The 23,261-nt window shown below is 44.2% G+C and overlaps 1 protein-coding gene across 15 annotated transcripts in view; it reads left to right on the forward strand.

Moving 5' to 3' along the window:
• auts2a (activator of transcription and developmental regulator AUTS2 a) overlaps window positions 1-22,840 on the forward strand; it is a 288,099-nt gene extending 265,259 nt beyond the window's left edge. For 7 of the 15 annotated variants that reach the window (XM_054755144.1, XM_054755142.1, XM_054755140.1 and 4 more), the window contains 12 exons: window positions 5,646-6,207; window positions 8,939-9,231; window positions 11,144-11,382; window positions 13,144-13,188; window positions 14,010-14,105; window positions 14,188-14,259; window positions 14,511-14,540; window positions 15,720-15,791; window positions 15,924-16,065; window positions 16,865-17,101; window positions 17,220-17,472; window positions 18,053-22,840. In XM_054755144.1, the coding sequence (XP_054611119.1) occupies window positions 5,646-6,207; window positions 8,939-9,231; window positions 11,144-11,382; window positions 13,144-13,188; window positions 14,010-14,105; window positions 14,188-14,259; window positions 14,511-14,540; window positions 15,720-15,791; window positions 15,924-16,065; window positions 16,865-17,101; window positions 17,220-17,472; window positions 18,053-19,262 (3,251 nt within the window). In that variant the 3' untranslated portion in view covers window positions 19,263-22,840. The remainder of the gene's footprint in view (window positions 1-5,645; window positions 6,208-8,938; window positions 9,232-11,143; window positions 11,383-13,143; window positions 13,189-14,009; window positions 14,106-14,187; window positions 14,260-14,510; window positions 14,541-15,719; window positions 15,792-15,923; window positions 16,066-16,864; window positions 17,102-17,219; window positions 17,473-18,052) is intronic. The other 8 variants (XM_054755148.1, XM_054755154.1, XM_054755155.1 and 5 more) reach the window with 6 other exon arrangements.
• Window positions 22,841-23,261: the final 421 nt, after the last annotated feature.

Consider the following 23,261-nt stretch of genomic DNA (forward strand, 5'->3'; position numbering starts at 1 on the left):
ATTCGGGGGTAGATGACATATAAGGTGTGCTGAACGTGCCGCGTTATGGCGGACACACGTCAGTGTTCAACTTGCTGTTCAGCCACACTTTCTATCTGTTTTTTTTACTTTTTTCCCTTTCTCTTTCCTTGCCTTTCTCTCGCCTCTTCAATCTTCCCGCGCCTTCAAACATTTGCTTCCTTCTTCGTCCTTGCGTGGGCCACGCCTTGAGGCAGAAAAAAAATCCTCCATTATTTTTTGGTACTCTAATTATTCGAGGAGCTGTTGCAGCCCTACTTTAGATTATAAATATGCAATTTGCAATGAAAGCGTTGATTGTGCGAGGGGGGAGTAAGGTCTGAGGGAAGTGGTGGGCAATATCAGTGTATCGGGTATCGGTAAGAAAGCCAATATTGAGCATCTCAACATGTGAAGGCTGGAGAGTTCTGTCGACAAAGCCATCATTGTTTACTTGATAGTTAGAATTGGGTTTATTGATTCCAAGGTGTGCTAAAACAGATGCCGCTGCCGGATTGCCGATCCGTAAGAAGTTGCTTTGCGTGGCAAAACGGGGATTGTGGTGGAAGAAAAGGAGCTGCGGGGGCATCAGCGAGCCACTATGTCGGCTGTGGACATTGTGACATGTTTGCTCTTTCAGTTTGGGTCGACCCGATGCTGTGCTCCATACTTCTTCTCAGTTGTCAGTCAAAGTAGAAATGAGAAAACACCCCAGCCGTTTATTGAACACATGTAGCGCCGGGATCCTGTTCTTTTGCTTTTTCTTTTGTACAAATCACACTGAAACATGGTCCACAGCTTCACATGCTGGAAGCGAGTGTGTGCAGGTCTCAGTCTCAGCTCTACGATGTGCTTATCAGTCTACATTCAAATGTCTGCGGTCCCAATAGAACACAGAACAGAACTGTACAAATCTTCTGCATTTTAGTGTGCATGTGTATGCTACGCCCTTATTCATTTCTAGGCATATAAATATGCAATTAGCAGTCACTTTTCAGAATTAGATGATCTGTTGCTGCAGGTCTACGGTTTTTTTGCTACTGCGGACGTTGGTCTTGTGTGTTGCTGCTCTGCGACCCCTACGCAGATGCAAACCCGATAAAGGACCGTTAGGGTTTGAAGGCCTTCGGGGCACTATTTTGAGGTAGAAATGGAAGAGAAACAGTGACGGCCACAGATGCAAGGTCTTCGCAGCCTTCAATTTGTCAAGATGTCTGCGGGGCCGGTGTAGGTTGTCATGTCCCACCACTGTCACATGAAATATAGACATAAAGAGATAACGTGGGTTTGGCTCAAGTTGCTAATGTATTTTTCAGTAGGACAGCTGCTGGCCTTCCAGTCGTGCCTTTAAAACATGATCGCTTGTTTGTCAATCATGTATGCAGGCCAGGCCGTATCAAGTGAGGGCAATGAAATGTGATAGGCTGTGTTAACCCCCTCATCTTCCACGTCAGTGAGCCAACACCATATTGAACTGAATAATGGCCAGTGTCTCCTCTTGCTTCGGTCACATCGAGTGCAAAGATGGTATCAGTGGATATTGCCTTTGTCCAATTATTTCTGATCAGGGCTCAATCAAATGAAAAATAAAATGAATCGGTGAGACAGTTGCATTCTCACGATGTTTCATTCAAACAATTATGCTTGAATAATGTATTCTATCTGCTCATGCTGCACTGTTGCTTTTCCATCAAGCAAATGTGGATAGACACTTTTTAGCACCGCTTCCGGGTGCCAGTCACGGTGGTTCACTTCAGCACACTCCCAGGCACGGGAGCAAACACACTGCTTTCCCTTGATTGGTCTCTTCTTCCTTGCTACAATGGCTGAATTTAAAGGGACAGCTCAGTTGTATGACGTCCCCATCAGCAGTGTAGTACATCAGCAGTGGAATCAAAATATGGAAGGGATTGAGCAAGGAACGCAAACAATGCACTCAAATGAGCGACTTTAAGAAACAGCACAAGCGGTGGATGTTCATAAGGTCCAAGGAGGATACATAGAATACTTAACATACAATGCTAAGTGTAATCACGCTAAAACTGACCATAACTGTTCATTTCTGGTGATACATTGTCTGTACGCACTCAGCCAGTATGTACCTTGCCTGTCATTGCACTACATCGCTGTATCGCCTTATCACGTTCCCTTCCACGATGGGCGAAGACTACATTTGGAAAACAGGATGTGAACAAATGAATTGCAACCGATGTGAAACGGATGAGGGGTGATATTAAATAAGTTTAGCTTCTTCCTGCTCCTTTTGTGAAATGTGGACCTGTGAACTGGGAACTCAGGTGTAACTTGTATACATGTTCAAAACGAACTTTACCTTTACCTTTACCTTTACCTTTACCTTTACCTTTACCTTTGCGGTGACGTACCCCGCCCCACACTTGATCCCGCGAGTCCAGTTCTGGTCGGATTTCCGTGAAGAGGAACGAAGTTCCGCTTAGCTTCCAGGTCATTTAGGTAAAGAGTTTGGCGTGAGCTGCGACAACTCGCTCGTCATGACTGCCGCCGTGAACTACAAATGTCACTTTTGTAAATTTACTGTTGGCTTTGTAGAACAATGTAGGACATAATTACAGACGTTATATCAGCTAATTAAGTAAAGTTGATGAATCATATCAGGCACCCTTTCAATTCTTTTGGGACTTATTTCAGCTTCTGTGGCTTTAGTTTGTCTTCTTGTTGGTGTAAACTTTGCCCCTCGCGATGGCTTTGTATTCTTCTCTTGCGAATTTCCTGTTTTTGGGAACGGCGCCATGACACTCCGAAAAAAAGCTCACTGATGATAGCTCGCTTATGAATGCGGGTAAATGCGACTTATAGTCCAGTTTGTTTCTTTCCTCTGATGATGTGTTTTTTTGACTGATGCTACCTATTCTGTACGTAAATACGGTCCTATGAATTTACGACAAACAAAGTATTCCAATTTGTTGAATTGTTTGTGTTTATCTTTGTTGAATTTATTTTCTTCTTTGAATCACACACTTTCCTACTGGCATGTTGTGATGTCACACGATTTACAAAACTAACGTCCCTCCTCCAATTGTTGCAGGAGAAACGCTAGCCTAATCAAGGCTTCCCGAACCGTCCCGTGGAGAATCGGACTGAACTGTTCTGTGGAAAGAAGGCTTAACGCAGTTTGAATAGTTGACGTGGCTCACAATTGGATACTGAGCTAACTCCCTAAACCCTTTTGACAATCCCACTTGTCTACTCTACCGAACCTCACAAAGCCTCCTCCACCTCTTTAATCCAACTTCAGCTTCAGCCTCCCTCACAGACCGCATTCTCCGCTCTGACGCCCCACCAAACTGTGCGATAGATAAAAATGCAATGCTGCTGAAATGTTGACAAACACCAGGGTTTTACGTTCTCCGAGACCCAAGCGGGCATTGAGCTTATTTGTTTCCAGGGATAAAGAAGGCCAACAAATGAACCCTTGTGGGAAGGGAAGCTACCGCTTATTTTCGTTCCCGCTCTGCCTGGCCCTGGAGTCTTCATTATGGCCAGAATAGACACCTTCTTCAAATTAGTGTGTTGGTGCATCTCAAAACAAGCTACGGACCTCAGGGGGCTTGGCGGCGCAAAAGCGAGAGACTTGAGAATTGGGAGTTTACCATCTCTCTCTGTTGTTTGCCGGTTGTTTGCTTCTTGTAACCAGATGTAGCATTTTAAGTGGCGTAGCTTGACATGGATGCGGGAGATGATGCAGATGAGGTCGTCCACTAGCTCTGAAGCCAGGTGCCCTTTGTATCATGAAGCGAGTTAGAGCTGCACCAGTTACTCGTCGAATCAAATGTTTAATCGATTATGCAATCAATTGACAGCTATTTTGGTATTTGACTAATCGTTTTTTTCTTTAAAAATGTGAATTTTCTCTAATTTCAGCCTCTCAAATACGAATATTTTTATTATTTTCTTAGTAATCCATGAAAGCAGACCTGCTATCTTTGTGTTTTAGGCAAAACGAGCTATTCACACAGTCAGCTTTGACTTTGGGAAACAGCAATGATGCGGGTCTGATACGGGTCTGATATGGGGCTGATACGGGTCTGATACGGGCCAAACCGTGTTTGGTTCAAATTGATTTGGTCTGGCTAGGGCAGGGTTGTCCAAAGTACGGCCTGGGGGCCATTTGCGGCCTGCAGCTGTTTTTCTAATCGGCCCGCAGCACATTCTAAAAATATCATTTAATAAGACAACTTTAAATACAACAACAAAAATAGATGAAATGAGCAATAATTGTAGAAGAATACAGTGAAAATATTGAGAGAAAAAGATTCCTAGTCCCTCTTGGACATGTGGAGTTGTGAATTGTACTACGTAATGTACTCCTTTATAAATTGTAATCATGTTGAAAATAAACGAAAGCATTGCCAGCGTGCAGCTGCCAGTGGGAAGCACGTGGATGCCCCCGGTTGATGGCCCAGCCCGTTACTCCATGAATCCAAACAACATTCTTCAGATTAATGCACGAAGAAAATAATGGTAAAGTGAAACCATGACAAAACATCTGCAACCTGTTAGTGTGTCTTTTGTCTTGTGGCAGATGTCCCATCAAGCTCTCGCACACAGCACGTGTCAAAACGTTAAAGGGGTCGTGCTCTTACCGCCACAATACGGCAATGCTGCATGTGCCTGGGGCGGCTAATACTTTGCATTTTGATGCTAATGGCAAGAGGTTATGGAGGCATTGTGTTCGAACAGCCTGCTCCCAGTGGAGACGGCAGCGGCCTGGAGGGAGCAGCATGTCAGCGAGGGGGGGGCCACACCCTCAGCTCAGAACAACTGGGTTGCTGCACCTCTTTGTCAGCTAAAGGCTTTTAACAGGTTGTGCTATGGGGGAAGAGGAGCCCCCTGGTTCTGGTTCCAGAGAGAGCTAATTACTGCTTGCGTATGCGCCGTCACCCCCCATGAGCCAGTGGAGCAATACAGACTGCTGATGTCTGAGGGCTTCTGTTGGATGAGGTCCCTGCAGACCAATACCCTGGACAGATCATTTTAGCTATCTGTATTTGACCTCCTAGGTTGTAAAGTGGTTGTATTCGTTCTGTCTTAAAGTCGCACTTTGGGTTAACAGTAGAATCCATGAAGACCTTCTAGTTGCCCACCATAATTTCCACTGCATGGTACCTTCTTAGTTTGTGGCGCTATGAGATGCTGACGCATTTCCGTTGCCAAAACAAGGTACTGTTACGTTGTACTTCTAGCAACCTATACATGGCTAGAAGTGCTAAAGGACACGATAATGTTGGCTTACCGTGTTAATTTGCCTTATCTCGGGAAACTGCATACATCGTCCATAAAAAAACAACACACAGGTTCAGTATCTTGCCCTCGGGTACTCCGGCATGGTCACAGCAGGAGAACCCCATGACGTCAGTAGTGTTGTTGTTCCTCCGGGATGATGGAAAAGGTTGTGTGGAGAGGTTTAGGAAGTGGTCTTGTGCTGACACAGCAGCAAACTCCTGCAGGGTTTGGTCGTATCACCAAGGAAGAAGGAGGAACGTCAGCGTTTGGGCTGTCTGAAAGTTTTTTGGGGATGTTTTGTTAGGTTTGGTCATACTCGTCGAGCTGTTGGTGTTTTTTTTTAATGGCTACCATTTTAATCTGTTTATCTTTTTCTGTTTACACAGTTCCAGCTTTTGGCATCAATGCGCTCTCCACCAATGGCAGCCAGGAGCCTGACGGCCGAGGCCTCCTCAAGGTGTCAGGCCTAGAGCGCAGTCAGGAGAGGAGCCAGGAGAGTTGCAGGGACTCGCAACCGCCTTCGTCTACCGCCCCTAGTCGACTCGTGCCGCCGCAATCCCTGCCCCCACCCCAGCCGGAGCACCAACCTTTCCTCCCGAGGTCCCCGTCCTCACAGCGGACTCAGGCAAACTGCCCCACCCAGGCTCCAGCTTCTGTTCACCCGCTTCCACGTTCAGAGGCTCTGTCCAGGCCTCAGACACCTGCAGCCGTGCCTCTCGCCCAGGGTCAAGAGCCCTCACCGGCGCCCCCTCCCCAGCCCCAGCAACTGCCGGAACTGCTATCCCAACCCCGACCTCTACATACAGCCAACATCCATCGACACCCGCCATCACCTGCCCCTCTGAACAACCAGCCTCACCCCAGCCAAACAGGGCCACACCAGCCCCCTTCACGCTGTCACCCCAGGCCTCTCTCTGCCTACAACGGCCTCAGCCTCAACGGCCACAGGTAAGCCTAATTATGCAAGCACATGTCCATTTTTGTTTGTTTTAAACTTGTTCGTGTCGCTTAGGTCCTGCCAAAACCTGCACAATCACTTGAAAATGCTTGAAAATCACTTGATGCACATCATGCCCGCCCTTACGTAGATCGCCATCAGGGAGAGCCTTTAGCCAAGCAGCTAATGGAGCAGCTGAATTAAACGCCCACATTGAACCCAGAGTGCATTCATCCGTGTACCAAAAATGCCGGATGTCATCCATTGTTGTTGTTTGCCAGCTGTATGGCGTTCCTCTTCATTGGTGTCATTAAATGAGGCTGCTAACACCATCACCAGCTAGCTAACGTAAGCAAATCAGGGTTTACGTTCTACTAAACCAAACGCTGAACTGGATCGTACGGCTTGGTGGAAATGTGGCTTTACTGTCCTAAGAGTTCAACCCCCTCGTTTGCCAATGGCAGCGATGTTGTGCGCTTCTGGAAGATTGCGATGTCTGATAGACGGTAGAACCCCACTATTTACGGGGGTTACCTTCCACCATCCCCAGTGAAGGGCAAAAGTGCGTGAATGATGGACACGCCTGTAGATAGCCCTAACATGCTTCTTTTTGATGGGGTGCAGCCATACTAAAAATTCATGGTTCAGTTCGGTTCAATTTTTTTTTTTTTTGGTGCAAAAAAGAGACATTTTTCATGCCTTTTTGAACTTGAATTTTAGTGAAATTAACATTTGTTTCAAGTCCAAAGTACAGTTTTTAAATTAAATGTATCGGGTGCAGCTTGACATGCCTCATTTTCTGCTCGTTAGAACCATATAAAAAACAAGTTGTAAAAATAATACAAGAAATAAATATCAATAAAGAATTCCCAATTCAATTCAACATAGCAATAATAATAATTCCATATGACTCATCAATAGTTCTGTTCATCCATTGAATAGCACTTCAGTCAAACTACGTAGCGTTCATCATTTCCTCAGTTCATGTACGCATTCAGTTTGCTACTGAACATTACAATTAGAAAATGAACAAAAACAATTATTGAAATATGAGTAGAGCCGAAATCAAAGGAACACATAAGAAACGTAAGCAATGAGAAGATTTTTCAATTCAACATAAAATAATAGCAACAATAGCAAGTCAGCGTAGAAAAATACATTTCCATATCGGGGTTCAGGGTGGGCTTTTGCACGAACTAGCCATGAGAAATGCACTGACGACTTGTATTGCATGTACATGCATATTACCGCTGAGTTATTTTATCTGGAATTTCGATAATAAAGATGAGACGCTTGAGACGCCGCCTGTTGCCGTCCACAACAGCAGACGCTGATAGCTTTTGCCTCTGGTGATTTTAGCTTTGCCATGGAGGAGCAACAGCACATCAGGGGTCAGGAGGGGACTTGACGTCTGGCGGGCTGACGTTTGGGACTCGGGTTCCAGTGTCGTTGGATTCACATGTGCAGAGATCACTGCGTCTGCAACAATTAGTCGATGAATCAATATTTTAGTATTCGCTTGATCATTTTCAGTTCATGTCCTCTGATTTCGGCCTCTCAGATGTGAATATCTTGAAATGTCCTTAGTCATCCATGAAAGCAGACCTATTATGTTTGTGTTTTAGGCAAAGCAGGATAGTCCAACACATCAGCCTTGACTTTGGAAAACAGTGATCGGCATCTTTGCCTCTTTTCCGATATGTTGCAGACCAAACCACTCAGATTGATTTGGTCTGTGTGGGGCCTAAGCAACACTCGATGAATCCAAACAACAAGCTTCCGATGAATGGACTAAGAAACTCATCGTTGGTTTGCAGCCCAAATGGAAGGGTTGAATACAGATTCAAGGGTTGCTGCACCTCTCATTTTTTGACGCTGGAAATGCTCTCACGGTTATGAAAGACATTATAAATGTAGTGTTACTCACCAAGAAACAATTCCTGGCATACACTATTCACTACTGTACTTAGAAAAAGGACCGTTAGGAACAGCTTATAAACTGTTTAGGTTGAGTCCGATATATTTAGAAATAGAACCACTGAGTCCCACCCAACATGTCAGACCTTGACTCCGCCCGTGTCACCCTGTGTGTGCCCTGCTAGTCTGCCAGCGCACCAACAGGGCCTCTTGGCTGCTTGCTGTGAAGAATGGCAGCCAGCACCTGCAACCAAGCAACCAGCATCACAAATGAGCTTTTAGGCTTAGTGGACGGGGCTTTGGAGACGCAGGCTCTATGTTTCCCTGGGGAACACGCACACACACACGCACACACACACACACACACACGCACACACGCACACACGCACACATGCACACAAACAATGCAACATTGTTTGCTTGCAAAAGAGAAGTACCTCACATTCTTTTTCCAATGCATATGCTGACTACCTGGCTTGGAGCTCGGGATGGGCGTTTGACTCCATTTTCCTCTACGGGGAAACTTCTTATCTATTAATTGCTACTTTTTTAAGCAGTCGTCGTGATGTCTTGTTGGTCGTCTCTACGCCTTGAATGAGTTGAGTCAACAAGTGCACTCCACTTTGCCTCGATGGTTTTAAGATGCATCTTTTGTTTCATTGGATCATTGACATCATTCCAGTGATGGAAATGTGATGCTTTGGATTGATTGTGTGATTCATTTGCAAATGAAAGTGGAAGTGTAAAAACACAGCAGATGGAGATGAGCGAGTGTTCTGGTCACACCGTCCTCCTCTCACCACCTCTCCTCTTCTATTTTTGCAGCAGCAGCAGGAGCAGCACCCCTGGGACCAAGCCCCAAGGGCCTCCTGCTCCTTCCTCACACCCTCCCCACCACCCGCCTCCTCCCGTGCCAGGTGCAGCGGCATCCGCCTTCCCCTTGCCCCTGGTGGCTAACCACAGCACCCCCCATAGCTTCCCCCCTGCACTGCAGTCCTCACCGCACCTTCATCACCCCAATATGTTCGCTCCTCCAGCGGCTTTGCCTCCACCACCACCGCTGACGTCTACCACCCTGCCAGTACCGGGACATCCTGCTGCTGGGAGTGCCTACTCAGGTAAAAATCACTGCTCCACATTGCCCCCTAGTGGTGTGCTTAAGGATGCGCATGATGTTGCCGCTTCTTATTTTGGTCAGTTGTTGAAACTTGGTTGCGCCACAGATCATGGAAGGTGGATCTGAAGAATGATTTGTCAACTATATTTCAATCTTCTACAAACACGGAGCGCTGGTCATGACTGGACTGGACGGGGTCATAAAGTACATTTGTCCAAGAGACAGAATTTTTCTCAGCAGCAGTGTTGGGCAAATTACTTCCAAAAAGTAATTAGTTACAGTACTAAAATTAGCAACCAAATTACTCCTTCATAAATGTATTAAGTATTGTATTAAGTTATATTTTTGGATTTCAGTTCATTTTGCCATTTTTATGCTGAAGAATGCTTAAATTAGGCCAAGAGTAGGTTACATTTGATTAAATATGCTTTTTTTCTCATAATAGGCGCTAGTCGACCACGAAACAGCAATCATTTTTAAATGTATTTATTTGGACACACCGTGACCCATGAGTCTATCCTGAATTCCGGACGGAAAGCGCTGGGGGGCCAGATGTTCCCAGCGGGCTGCTCCCTGTTATATAAAGTGTGGATAGTTCAAGGTCACACTCTTATCACCCATGCTCCATTTGAGTGACCTTACATTCCTGTAAAGTCGGACCAGAGTACAAAAACATTTCCATGCAGGGCTGCTAAGCTAAATGTCAGGGTCAGTGCGAAAAACAAGTCGAGTGCAGCTTCAGTAGCTTTGTGAGACTCGGTTTGGTCAATAATAAATGGCCGAGCTCGGTTTTGTTCAAAAGTTAATGAAATATTGATGAAGAGAAAAATTCCACTTCCAATTCAATTCAGCGGAATTAAAATATCATAGCAAGCCTCAGTGGCACACAAAGGGTATCATCTCTCAGCTTGGATTTTGGCTACACATGCATTTTCTATTGTTTCTCCACAGGTAGGAAAGCCATGGTCTAATTTGGATAACCGGCGATGACGCATGGGTAGGCCTGTCACCATAACACATTTGGCTGGTTGATAATTGCGCTACAAATTAACGTCGATAATCAATTTTATCTACAACATTTTTTGAGACCATTTTGTCATTAATTGTCATGAGAGGTGCAGTTCACATTTGAACCACTAGATGGTGCTTGAGTGTAGTGTACAGTGCATCTGTGTGACACACTAGCTTGACACAGAGGTTGCCTGTATGTACGTTTTTGCAATGTAGCCAGCGACACTGTCTGTGAGCACGCACCATTTTGCACTGTTTAGTGTGGATTTCCTCGTCATTCATGCGCTCACCGTGTTCATTCTGTTCAAAACCCAAATGTTCCCACACTGTGGCTGTGGCAGAAACCATCGCTTCTGCGCCTTCGTCATGTTAGCGTATGCTGCCTCACAAAGCTAACTGCTAACCCTCAGTACTCCACTCACGAGTGACCCCGCCTCCACAAAGAGGATGAATGAGATGAGGGCCCACTCTCTCCGTTCATTCCACTAGCGGGACCAGCGGATGAAACACACGCGTACAAGCACATCTCCATTTATCCAGGGTATGATAATTATCAACCTGGGTTATTTTAGCATTCCATTGATCGATTTATGGATTATCGTGACAGGCCTGCACATGTCATTTTTATGGATGCTGTGGGGGACGAAAACAGCAAACGCATGAACAGAAAACAAATGTTTCTTCTGTCGCTTTTTGAATGTTTTTTTTTAATGTCATAAGCAGGATGGAGCCACCTGCGAGTGCTTTTAGATGGGCAGGAGGCTCACAGCAGCAGATTTGAATCAGAACAGTATTATAAAATATATATGACTCTCATTATGTGTACTAGGGAGATTTAAAACATAATATGACAATAAAACATCAGGAAATATTCACCTTCCCTTCACTGTTCTCTTCTGCAGAGCAAGACCTTCTGCGTCAGGAGCTCAACACCCGTTTCTTGGCCTCCCAGAGTGCCGACCGCGGCGCCTCGCTGGGCCCCCCGCCTTACCTGCGCACAGAGTTCCACCAGCATCAGCACCAGCACCAGCATCAGCACCAACACACCCACCAGCACACGCACCAGCACACCTTCACGCCATTCCCCCATGCCATTATGCCCACCCCAGCACCGTCCATGGTGCGTACCCCTGCCAGAAATGTGAGGATAAGTAGAACGCAACCGTGTTGGGTTTGGAGGGTGGAATGGGAATGTGGAGCAGTTTTTTTCCAAAATATTACAACTTTCTTCTTAAATAATCTTTCAAAAAATTCTTTTCGAAATGTGATGACTTCAATCCCATAATGTTCCAACTTTTTCCTCAACCTAATTTTCCGAAAATTCAAACTTAGTTTTGTTTGTTTCTCATAATGTTGCCACTTTTAAAGAACCACATATTTTGTCTTTGGTATTTCACCTCTGGGCTACTAAAACAACATCATTTTTCCTCGCATAACTTTAACTTGTGAGAATGACTTTTTTTCCTCGTAATATTTTGACTTTATTCCTGTAAAATTGCACCTGTTTCAACTTTCTTCTTGTCATTTTTTCTTCTCGTGATTACGACTTTATTCCTGTAAGATTTTGACTTTATTCTCGTGGCATTACAACCTTCCGCAAACCTAATATTTCAAAAAATTTTCCATTGTCGCTGTTTTTTTTTTTGTTTTTTTTTACTTTTCTTGTTAAAAGTAAATTTGATTTTTACAATGTGCCACAGGCCAATTAAAAAAAACAACAAAAAAACAGCTGTTGTCCGCAAATGGCCCCCGGGCGTGAATTTGGACACCCCTGTTCTAACTAGTATGGTTGACACATGTGGCAGAGTGGGTGGGCATGGCACTGAACGTGTTTTCCCACTGTGGCTGCGAGAGGGAAGAGTTTTACACAATCTGACACGCATGTAAGTGGCGCCTCGTGCAGACTTGTGGCTTTCTGTGCCTGTCCACGCCACAATGATGCCTTTATTCGCCCAGAAAGCTGTTCTTGTGTTGTTTCTGGTCTAGTCCCTCTCAGTTATTTTCTAAATATGGCAATAACTTGCTTAAAGCGTGTCTACGGCCAAGTGTTAGAACATAAGACACATAATTCAATCTGATGGTAATGACATCATTTGCTCCCCATTGGGGTATTTTCATGACTGGCATAAGCCTCACATGACTGCTGGTGAGACCACAGGCAGCGTGTGGCTCCACCTAAAGCTTGAAAGCACACATCCGTGCACTCTCTTGCTGCTTGGCCCAAAGAGGTTTTCTTGGCGCCGATGATACTTCAGAGGAAGCAAGACTTGGCCTCTGACTGCCAATGAGGCCATAAAAAGACTCCTAATAGCTGCTGGGCTTAGTCTTGACTGGGGAACGGTTCACCCTGAGCCTTCGCTTCACCAGTAAAAGTAGATCAAAGGAGACCCTGTTTTACAAGGTCCTCACATGATAATGAAAGATTGGGGGGTCTTGGGGGACAGTCTTGGGGGAGGTGGTCAAGTTCGTTGTTTTTTAACACACCTCGAACACATCTTTGTGTTTTCCAATCTGCTTTATTTCAATGGCACATTTTTATTAAAATAATCATTTAATTTAATTTAAAAACAACAATTTAACAAAATAAAACCAAAAATGAAAATGATTAAATTAAATTAATGATTTTATGACGTGGACACGTGCGGCATTTACGAATTTACGGTAGATAAAATAAAACCAAAAAATGAAAATGATTAAATTAAATGAATGATTTTATGACGAGCACGTGTGCGGCTCACACACTGGAACTTACGGTAAATAAAATAATCCAAAAAAGAATGAAATCCTAAAATGAAATAAGAAATGATGCATGCTGAATAATGGACCAATGTCAGCTCCACCACTGTGGTGGAGTTGTTGGTTTCTGTTGTCTTTAACTCTTCTTTAATCTGTTTCATTCCAGTTTGACAAATACCCAACTAAAGTTGACCCCTTCTACAGACACAGTGTGAGTTTTCCACTCTGCTTCACCATCATGTCCTTTATTGTCCATTTGACAGCATATTGTGGTTCTGTGTGTGTGTGTGTGTGTGTGTGTGTGTCTGTGTGAGTGTGCGACGTTTCCCATACATTTATTTATTTGTGGCGGCGCACCACAAATAACTTTGGAGCGCCACAAATAGATTTGGTGCTACCTCTTCACCCTTGCTCACTAACACGCGTAGCGCCACTGGTCTGCTAGAGAATAAGAAGACGTAGCAGAAGGGATCAGTGTTGCCAACTTAGCGACTTCGACCCCTCTAGAATAAAAGCGCCTCACGACAAATCCTCGTGAAGGCTGACATGAAAGCATGTATCGCTCTTCTCAACGAGGCAGCTCCGTCTTGTTTGTGACATTAAACAAATAGCAACAGAAGAAGGTTCGTTTGCAGTTCTGAACAGATTTGATTTGCTTTTCGTGTTTTTTACTCAACCATTGTGTGATTAGTCACAGCAGACGTCAAAATGCCTTTCTTTAGTAGGCGTAATACAGAAGTTAAGTCCTAGTCAATCAAGCTTGAGGGATCACGTTTAAATATTTCAGGCAGGTTTCAACCATGTTTACTCCCGCTTCTCCAACATGTGCAGTACTTTGGCGTAGATGAGCACTTCCCTTTTATGAAAGCCTTAAGCACTCGTTTGGTTTGGTTTACGTTAGCCTTGCATGTGTTGCATCATCCTCATCAGCCTAGTTTTTATATCAAAACAAGCTGGAGTTAGTTTGACTGTGTTTGCACACACGCCTGCATCCTTCTAACTCGCGCCTTCTTTCCATGTGTTCATCTTCAGCTCTTTCATTCGTACCCGCCGGCCATGTCTGGCCTCCCCCCTGTCATCCCCCCAACTGGACCCTTCAGCTCACTGCAGGGTGCATTCCAACCGAAGGTAACACACACACACACACGCACGCACACGCACAGCTTCATGAAAATAGAAGTTGTAAAGTTGTAAATCTTTCCATTTGTAGACCTCTAATCCACTAGACGTGTCCACTCGACCTGGCGCTGTCCCACATACTTTCCTACAGAAGGACCCAAGGGTAAGTAAACATGCAAAGCAAACACGTTATTAGGCGCACGTGCACAGTCGAATGAGCGCCAATACAAATATTATGCCTTTACATCCGTTGTGATTGGTACTGATGCGAGGATACAGGTGTACCTAATGTTGCATAAGCATGGATGTTCTGTCATTGCTTTTTAGAAGACCACCCTTTTTGCTTTTGCATTTTAACGCACGTTTTTCACAACAAAATATGTGTTTTTCCCGTCCTCTGCTTCCCTCATGCAGCTAACGGATCCATTCCGGCCCATTCTCAGGGTGAGTGATCAGTGTTTGATCCGGCTTCCTCCACACATGCATGACACACTGTTCCATCACTCCACACATATCCACGAGGCATTCGTTCAGGAAGTGATTTATTCAAGAAGACCTAGCGGGGAGATTAATTTAGCCTTTGAAACATGCCTCATCCAAAAAAAAACGGCATGCAGGTCATGAAAAGGAATTGCAAAACGGCACCGTGGTCATTCAGAAGATGCATTTAAACATAAAGTACACCACGTTTTACATCATGTCTAAGGTTTAGCATTTGCAGACGCCCACTGCGTTATCATCGCACTTGGACTCCACGTCATCTGCACGTTACCTAATTAGCACTGAGTATTCACACATCTGGTGTTCAGTGGCAACTTTTCAGTGCATTAAAGCCAGAATAACTATTATTACTGGGGATGTCCGATAATATCGCTCCCGCCATTGGCATAAAAATGTAATATTGGTCATTATCATTATTGTTGTTTTTTTCCACTATAACAGAAGCGCCAAAGTCGCAAAACATTGCTGAATTTGCTGCCTTGTGTAGTTAATACTTACTTAATACACTCCCATTCATACCTATGGACAATTTGTAGTCGCCAATTAACCTAACATGCGTTTTGGGAATAGTATTTAAACTTTGCGCTCCTGAAATTACATTTTCCTCAAAAAATAATGTTATTCTTGTAATATTACATTTTTATCTCGTTAGATTACAACTTCTTTCTCTTAATATTTTCACTTTATTCTTGTGAAATTACTGCTGATTTTTCAACTTTTGTGGTGGTTGTCATTTTTTTAGGTTTCTTGTTAAATTGCATATTGAGAATGTGCCATTAAAAAAAAAAAAAAAAAAAAACAACTGCAGGCCGCAAATGGGCCCCGGGCTGCACTTTGGACACCCCTGCACTAGCTAGACATTGAGGTATAATGCTAATTAGTGACACTGGGCATAAGAGTAGGTACAAACGTGGGTTATGCATCAAGCGGCATTAGTTGTATACACACACCGCCTCGGCTGCACGGACTGGAAGCTGATTGACAATCTCCACAAGGGGTTAAGATGAACTCTGTGTGTGTGTGTGTGTGTGTGTGTGTGTGTGTGTGTGTGTGTGTCTGTGTGCCGTTTCTAATAAGATTCATGTGGTAGCATGATGTATTGTTTCTGTTTCGTGTTGTCAGAAACCAGGGAAGTGGTGCGCCATGCATGTCCACATCGCCTGGCAGATATACCACCACCAACAAAAGGTCAAGGTGAGGACTCTTGCTGCAGCCTATAAACTGAGCGTTATTGTCTTTGCAAAGCCAAGTACTGGAATGATGCCTGCATAAAGAGTTAAGGGGGTTATACATTCCTTTCTCTGTGTTGGTTTTGGTGTCTTCCAGCAGCAGATGCAGGTCGACCCTCACAAGTTAGACTTTGGCCTCAAGCCCGAGTTCCTGAGTCGACCTCCCGGCCCGAGCCTCTTTGGTGCCATCCATCACCCCAGCGATTTGGCACGGCCTGCCACACTCTTCTCCGCTGCGGGTAAGAATGTGTTAGAAAAGCCGCTCGAAGAGTTTAATGACTGCTAATAAGAGGAAAACCTCGGTAGTAAACGAAATTGTAGTATGTTGTTTATTGGTCTATGGGAAACATTACACATGCTAAATCATTTAGCTCAAAGCAGCGCTGTGGTGAAGTCAAGCTGGAGACATCTGGTTTACATAATCACACATCACAAAAGCCTCTTTTTCATCCTCCGTGCTTTTAATAGAGAAATTAAGGAGTGCGGTACGCTGTATCGTACCCTCCATTTTTGGGTTTAAAGCTTTATAATCCACTGGTACCATGTACGATCAACTTGAAGGGGTCCGACTTTTCAGACTTACGTATACGTTTAAAATGTAGTCGTGTGTTAAAGTTTCCCTACAATGCGTAGCGCTACACTCGTCCACGCTCACTCACTTCCTCCTTCCTGTCATGTGTGATTTGTCCGTTAACACCATCCCTGCCGAGTTCTTATCAAATGCACTTCTGCCACCTTGTGGCCGTTTTTATGGCTTAAAAGTGCTCTGAAGTGTTAATGCATTAGTGGAGAGTTGCATCACCACCTCATTTTGCCTCTCACACAAAAAAAGTAAAAGACGTATAAATACATTGTTGGGTTCGGGCGTTCAGGATTATAAAAACGTATAAATACGTCGTTGGTATTGAATGAGTAAAACAGCACTGGCTTGAATTAGCCATATTTACACGCTGATGCGTTCACTGACACCTACTCTATGTGCATGAATGCATTATTCACTAAAAAATGTCTGTAAAGTTACTATTTTTGTTTTTCCAGGTCCGACACATCCATCCGCTGGTCCCTTTGGCCATCCGCCCCACCACCCTGGAAATTTTCTCACCCCAGGATCTCACTTAGGTAAGAACACCTTCTGTCAGGATGTGGAATACCAGCATCACAGTCACACTAGCATGTTTTGTCTCCTTTCAGAACCCTTCAATAGGTCGCCTTCCTTTGGAGGACTAGGATCCCTCAGTTCATCGGCGTTCGGAGGGCTTGGGAATCCGTCACTAAGTGAGTTTCAGCCTCATGAATGTTCCTTGGTGCTATTAACGTGTCCAAAGTAACCTCACTGCACGATTGGTTGAGATACGCATTTAACTTGTGTCCTGCTGTGCTTTTCCGTGTGTTGAATCCCTAACAGCGGTCAATTCCGTGTTTGGCCATAAAGATGGCCCCAACTCACAGCAGCACTTTGGCAGCAGTACCACCAGTCACCACCAGGAGCCCTGGAACCGCCTGCACCGTACTCCACCGTCATTCCCTACACCCCCGCCTTGGCTGAAGCCTGGAGACTCTGAGAGGAGCACCTCGGTCAGCTCACACGAGAGGGACAGAGATTCTGATAAACGGGACTCCATGGGCAGTAAAGATGACAAAGACAGGTGAGGTTTTTGTTAAATTATTTATTCGTATAATATTATAGCGGTACCTTGGTTAACGTCCGCCCCGGTTAGCACATTTCTCGGTTAACATCCAAAATTTTGCTAATATTTTGCCGGTTCTCGTGTAACATTCTATCAACCCGGCAGCGTATCGAGGGTGACACTGTCTCATTTTACATCCATAACATTAATTTCTGTCTCCGACAACAGCAAATAAGCATTCAAACTTACTGTAGCATGTTCAGGGCAGCCGGAGTCAAACATAGCACACGTCACCAGACATAAGGCATGTTGTTTAACATCAAAATAACAATTTATTTACAAATATAACACCAGAACTATTTACAATTTGCACATTTGAAACAGATTAATTGCATTTACATTATTTTCAATGGGAAAATTAGCTTTGGTTAGAGTCCATTTTGGTTTGAGTCGGACCTTCTGGAAGGGATTAATGACGCTAACCAAAGCACCACTGTATTTGGATAATATGCATGGGTCTCTGACATTGACACATTTGGCATATTGTGGAACGGTTCTGGTGTAATACCAATAGTGAGACTCTTCCTCATGTTTCCAGGGAATCGGTGGAAAAACGTCACCCGAGCCACCCCTCCCCGGTTCCGGTGAACCCCATCAGTCTTCTTGGTCACAGCCGTCCTCCTGAGCACAACCGGAATCACCTGCCTCCTTCCTCTGGAGACCCTCAGAGAGACAAGGAGAACAAGGCCAAAGACCGAGAGAGGGAACACTCGGACTCTTGGAAGGAGAGCAGCACGGATGACCACAAGCTCAAAGACAACCAGCACAGCAATAAGGACACGTCCACTATCCACGACGGCAGAGTCTCAGAGGACACGGTGTCCAGCAGAGGTGCAGCGTCGCCCTACATCAGACTGACCAGCCTGGAACATCCTAATGGTGGTCTGAGCAGGGAGCTCATGGACAAAAAGGGAGAACTGCCATTTGAGCACCAGAAGAAGAGCAGTGAGGTGAAAGTGAAGGAGGAGCGAAAGGAGGAGCAAGATGGAGCGGCGGAGAAGGCAAGTGAGCACACGTTAGTTCCCTCGACACCAAACCTCCACCCTCCCTCATCGATGCCTATGCCCATGGGCATGGCAGGAGTCCATCCGATCAACAACATAAGCAGTCTTGAGAGAACTCGAGTGGTGGCGCCCTTCTTGGGTATCAGCCCAATCCCTGGTTCTGAAAGGTTCCCTTACCCCGCTTTCCACTGGGACCCAATGAGGGACCCCTACAGGGGATTGGACATTCACAGACGGGACCCTCTGGCTAGGGATCTGTTGCTAAGGAATGAACATCACCGGCTGGCCGCTCCACGCCTCTATGAGGCCGAGCGCTCTTACAGGGACCGTGAGCCTCACGACTTTAATCGTGCGCATCCTCTCGCCTTGGAGCAGAGGAGGGAGCATGAGCGTGCTCAGTTGGAGGAACGTGACCGTCTCCTTCGAGAGGACTATGAGCACGGGCGCCTCCACCCCGCAATGCACCACCCAGCCCTTGACGGACACCTACCCCACCACGCCCAGGGCCTCATGGCCCCAGGACTCCCGGGCATGCACTACTCCAGGGTCAGCCCGTCGGCCGTTGCGGCAGCCGCTGCCCATCAGAACAGCATTCTGAACAAAACGCCGCCCACCGCCTCTTTGAGTGCGCCGCCCCCTCTCATCCCCACGCTCGGCGCCAGGCCGGGCTCGCCCAGACGGACTACTCCCATGGCCGCTGATATCAGAGACAGACCCCCACACAAGGACATCGAGGCTCGATGAGCTGAGCCTCCCTCACACTGAACTCCCACCCAGCACTTAGCTTTGGGCAAAGCAAGACTGTAACATAGCTGTGAATAACTTATGTGGGCCCACGCAGTTCATCGTTTTTGTACAAACCCGCAGACAGAGATCACAGAACAAACTTTTTTTCCAGTTTTTTGTGCGTGTGTCCAGTCTTTCTATTGTATAGCCAAGTGGAGTGGCATTGAACAGTTTTGGAATGTACAGATTCTTTAGCACTGACGGACAAAACGTGTAGATAACGTGTGCGGTCGCTGTGCTCGCTCTGTATGGATCGTGGTACAACATATGCAAAGGAGTGATTTGAAAGCTTTACTTTGAACACATTTACATAGAGAGCTATTTAGGCGGTGATTCAGAATGGGTTTTTTGAGGTTCCTTTTTTTCCTGACTGATTAGCATTGTACCCCATGTTCTACTATGCAACAAGTCACACACCACTCCTGTACAGAACATCCCCGTTTTGCACCCCCGCAAGTAATTGAAACGCCTAAAAATGCCTGTTTGTGGGCATTTGGGCTATGTCTATGGCGCGGCTGTACATAACATAGAAAGTGCTCCCTATTTGCAATCAACCCCTCTCACTCACGGTGCAAATAAAAAGTAACACCAGTAAAATGTAACTGCACCACACGCACTATGCCGTATGAATATAGACGCCTACACGCTAACACACATGCAAAGTACTAGTTTATACTCATTGGTGAGCCGCAAGGCATGCTGGGTATCTTCCGTTGTTTTGCATGTCAGTTTGTGGGAAAAGTGTTTGCCCCCTTCCTGATTACTTTTGTTTTGCATGTTTGTCCCACTTAAATGTTTCAGATCATCCAACAAATGTAAATATTAGTCAATGACAACACAACTGGACACAAAATGCACTTTTTAATTAAAAACTTTTTATTATGAAGGGAGAGAAAAAATCCAAAGCTACATGTCCCTGTGTGAAAAAGTGATTGCCCCCGAAACCTAATAACTGGTTGGGCCCCCCTAGCAGCAACAACTGTAATCAAGCGTTTGCTATAACTTGCAATGAGTCTCTTCCAGCGCTGGGGAGGAATTTAGCAGAATTGTTGTCATTCAGCCACATTGGAGGCTTTTCCAGCACGAAGCCACAGCATCTCAACTTGGACTAGACCACTCCAAAGTCTTCATCCATTCAGAGGTGGACTTGCTGGCGTGTTTTGGATCATTGTCCTGCTGCAGAACCCAAGTTGCTTTCAGCTTGAGGTCACCAACAGATGGCCGGACATTCTCCTTCAGCAGAATTCATGCTTCCATTTATCACAGCAAGTCTTCCGGGTCCTGAAGCAGCAAAACAGCCCCAGACCATCACACTGCCACCGCCATATTTTACTGTTGGTAGGATGTTCTTTTTCTGAAATGCGGCGTTACTTTTACACCAGATGTAATGGGACTTTTGTCTCGTCAGACCACAGAGTATTTTCCCAAAGGTGTTGGGGATCATCAAGATGTTTTGTGGCAAAAGTGAGACGAGCCTTCATGTTATTTTTGTTCAGCAGTGGTTTTGGTGTTGGAACTCTACCATGTAGGCCGTTTTTGCCCAGTGTCTTTCTTATGGTGGAGTCATGAACACTGACCTTAACTGAGGCAAGTGAGACCTGCAGCTCTTTGGATGTTGTTGTGGGGTCTTTTGTGACCTCTCGGATGAGTCGTCGCTGTGCTCTTGTGGTCATTTCAGTCGGCTAGCCACTCCTGGGAAGGTTCACCACTGTTCCATGTTTGTCAGGCAACTCCTGTTGAGTGATTTATTGATTGACAACAGGTGTGGCTAGAGAAATTTAATTCAGCTATGTTTTAACACAGGGGGGGCAACCAGGGTCAGGTTTCACGCAGGGTCATGTAGGTTTGGATTTTTTTCCTCCCTTAATAATAAAAATTTTCCATTTAAAAAGTGCATTTTGTGATCAGTTGCGTTGTCATTGATTCAAATTTAAATCTCTTTGATGATCTGAAACATTTAAGGGTGACAAACATGCAAAAAGCAAGAAATCAGGAAGGGGGCAAACACTTTTTCACACCACTTTATATTACCCGCATAGTCCGTGTGGTACAGTTCCGAATATGCGGGGGTCCTCTGTACACCAAGACAGCATAACAAGCTGTATTCTCTCCACAACTTTAGATTGAAACAAACCTTCTCCAATACAAATACAAGCTTTAAATGATGCAAAGTGTGCACATTGGGAGCAGCTGATGCCGTGTGGATGACTTGGTAGGACAATCTGAGAGACGTTTGTGTACTTGGCTGCCATTTGGGTCGTTGTGGGGGGAATACATGGTTAGGTTTGCTCGGTAGAAGGCGTGTAAAGTACATGTTTCGGAAGTCGGTTCTGTTGGTTACGCAGTGTCTTCAAAGTGCTGTCCTCAGTTGTGGTGGCGACAAAAAAAGCAAGTCTCGACAATATTTAGTTTAAATAAGCAGAGCTCTGTTTTAAAGAAACAGTCTGCTGAGGGTTTAGTGGTGCGCTTCAAACCCTGTGTGTCGTGCAGTGTTACTTTCACTCCACATGAACCCGAGCCCTCGTGGTTCCGCAACGCATATCGCAGAAAGATTGTTCAGTGACAAACTTTTTTTTTTGCTGTTAACATGTACAGGTGAAAAAAGGAAAGTCTTTCTAGATCATGTACAAAAATGTCAAAAAATGAAGCGACTGAATCTTCAGCATGCCCCTCATTTAAACATGTAAATTATTATTGTTATGTAAATGGTGCCATGTTATTAAAAAATGTGTACTGATCTCGTCTTTGGCTGCTGAGTCCTCCACATTACAGCTTCTTCTCCGGCAACAAAAGGAATTTAGCATTTTGAAGGGAATATTCATGTACACCACCCTCACCGACGCTCACAAGCCTTGGTGAAGTTGGCTACACGTAAGTCAAAGTGCGGCCTGGGGGCCTTTTGCAGCCCGTGGCTGTTTTTTTACTGGCCTGCGGCGCATTTTAATGATATCATTTCAAAAGAAAGCTTTGAAAAAAAAGGTTGGTAAAAAATAGCTGTAAAGTCATAATATTAACAAAAAAAATTCACAATTTTATGAGAATAAACTCGTAATGTGAGGAAAAATAACAAGAGAAAAAATAAAAATATGAGAAAAAAATTTGGAAGAAGAAAGTTGAAATTGTTGGAAAATTAAGCAAACAAAAATACAACAGCAGAAGTGGAAAAAACAGCTGTCATTTTTACAAGCATAAAGAAAAAATGCTGTAATCTCACGAGAAAAAGTCTTAATTTTGTGAGAACAGCAACATTATGAGGAAAATAAAATGAGTTAAAACATTAAAAAAGGTTGTTTCGTTTAAAGATGTAATTTGAGAAAAACAAAGTTGTTATTTTTGGTTAATTAGGTTGGGGATAAAGTTATAATGTTAAGTAAATAAAGTTTTTATTTAATAAAAGAATAAATACAAATGATTGGAATAAAGTCATACTTATTAGAAGAAAATTTTGAAAAAAAAAAAGTTGAAATAGAAATGGAAGAAACATTTGTAGTTTTTCAAATATTAAATCAAAATATTAAGAGAAAAGTTAATCTTATGAGAAAAGGCTGTAATGTTATGAGAATAATGTAATATTACAAGGAAACATAACATCATTTTAGTAACATAAAGTTGAAATATTCAAAATATATATATATATATATATATATATATATTTTTTTTTTTTTTTTTTTTTTTAAGTCATAATATGAAAAACAACAGAATGAATAAAGTTGTAATTTTTGGAAAGTTAAATTTTGGAAAAAGTCACAATTATGAATGAATGAATGAAAAAAACTTGAGAAGAAGGCGTCTGAAACAGTTGGAAGATTTAAAACAACAACAGTAGAAATAGAAAAATCAGCAGTCATTTTCCGAGAATAAAATCGTAATATTAAGTGAGGAAAAATAGTCATTTTAGTAGCATAGAGTTGAAATATTCAAGAAAAAAACGTGTTTTTTTTTATAAGTAATATTCTG

This window comes from Dunckerocampus dactyliophorus, chromosome 16, assembly GCF_027744805.1.
Source record: "Dunckerocampus dactyliophorus isolate RoL2022-P2 chromosome 16, RoL_Ddac_1.1, whole genome shotgun sequence".
Taxonomy (NCBI): Eukaryota; Metazoa; Chordata; class Actinopteri; order Syngnathiformes; family Syngnathidae; genus Dunckerocampus; species Dunckerocampus dactyliophorus.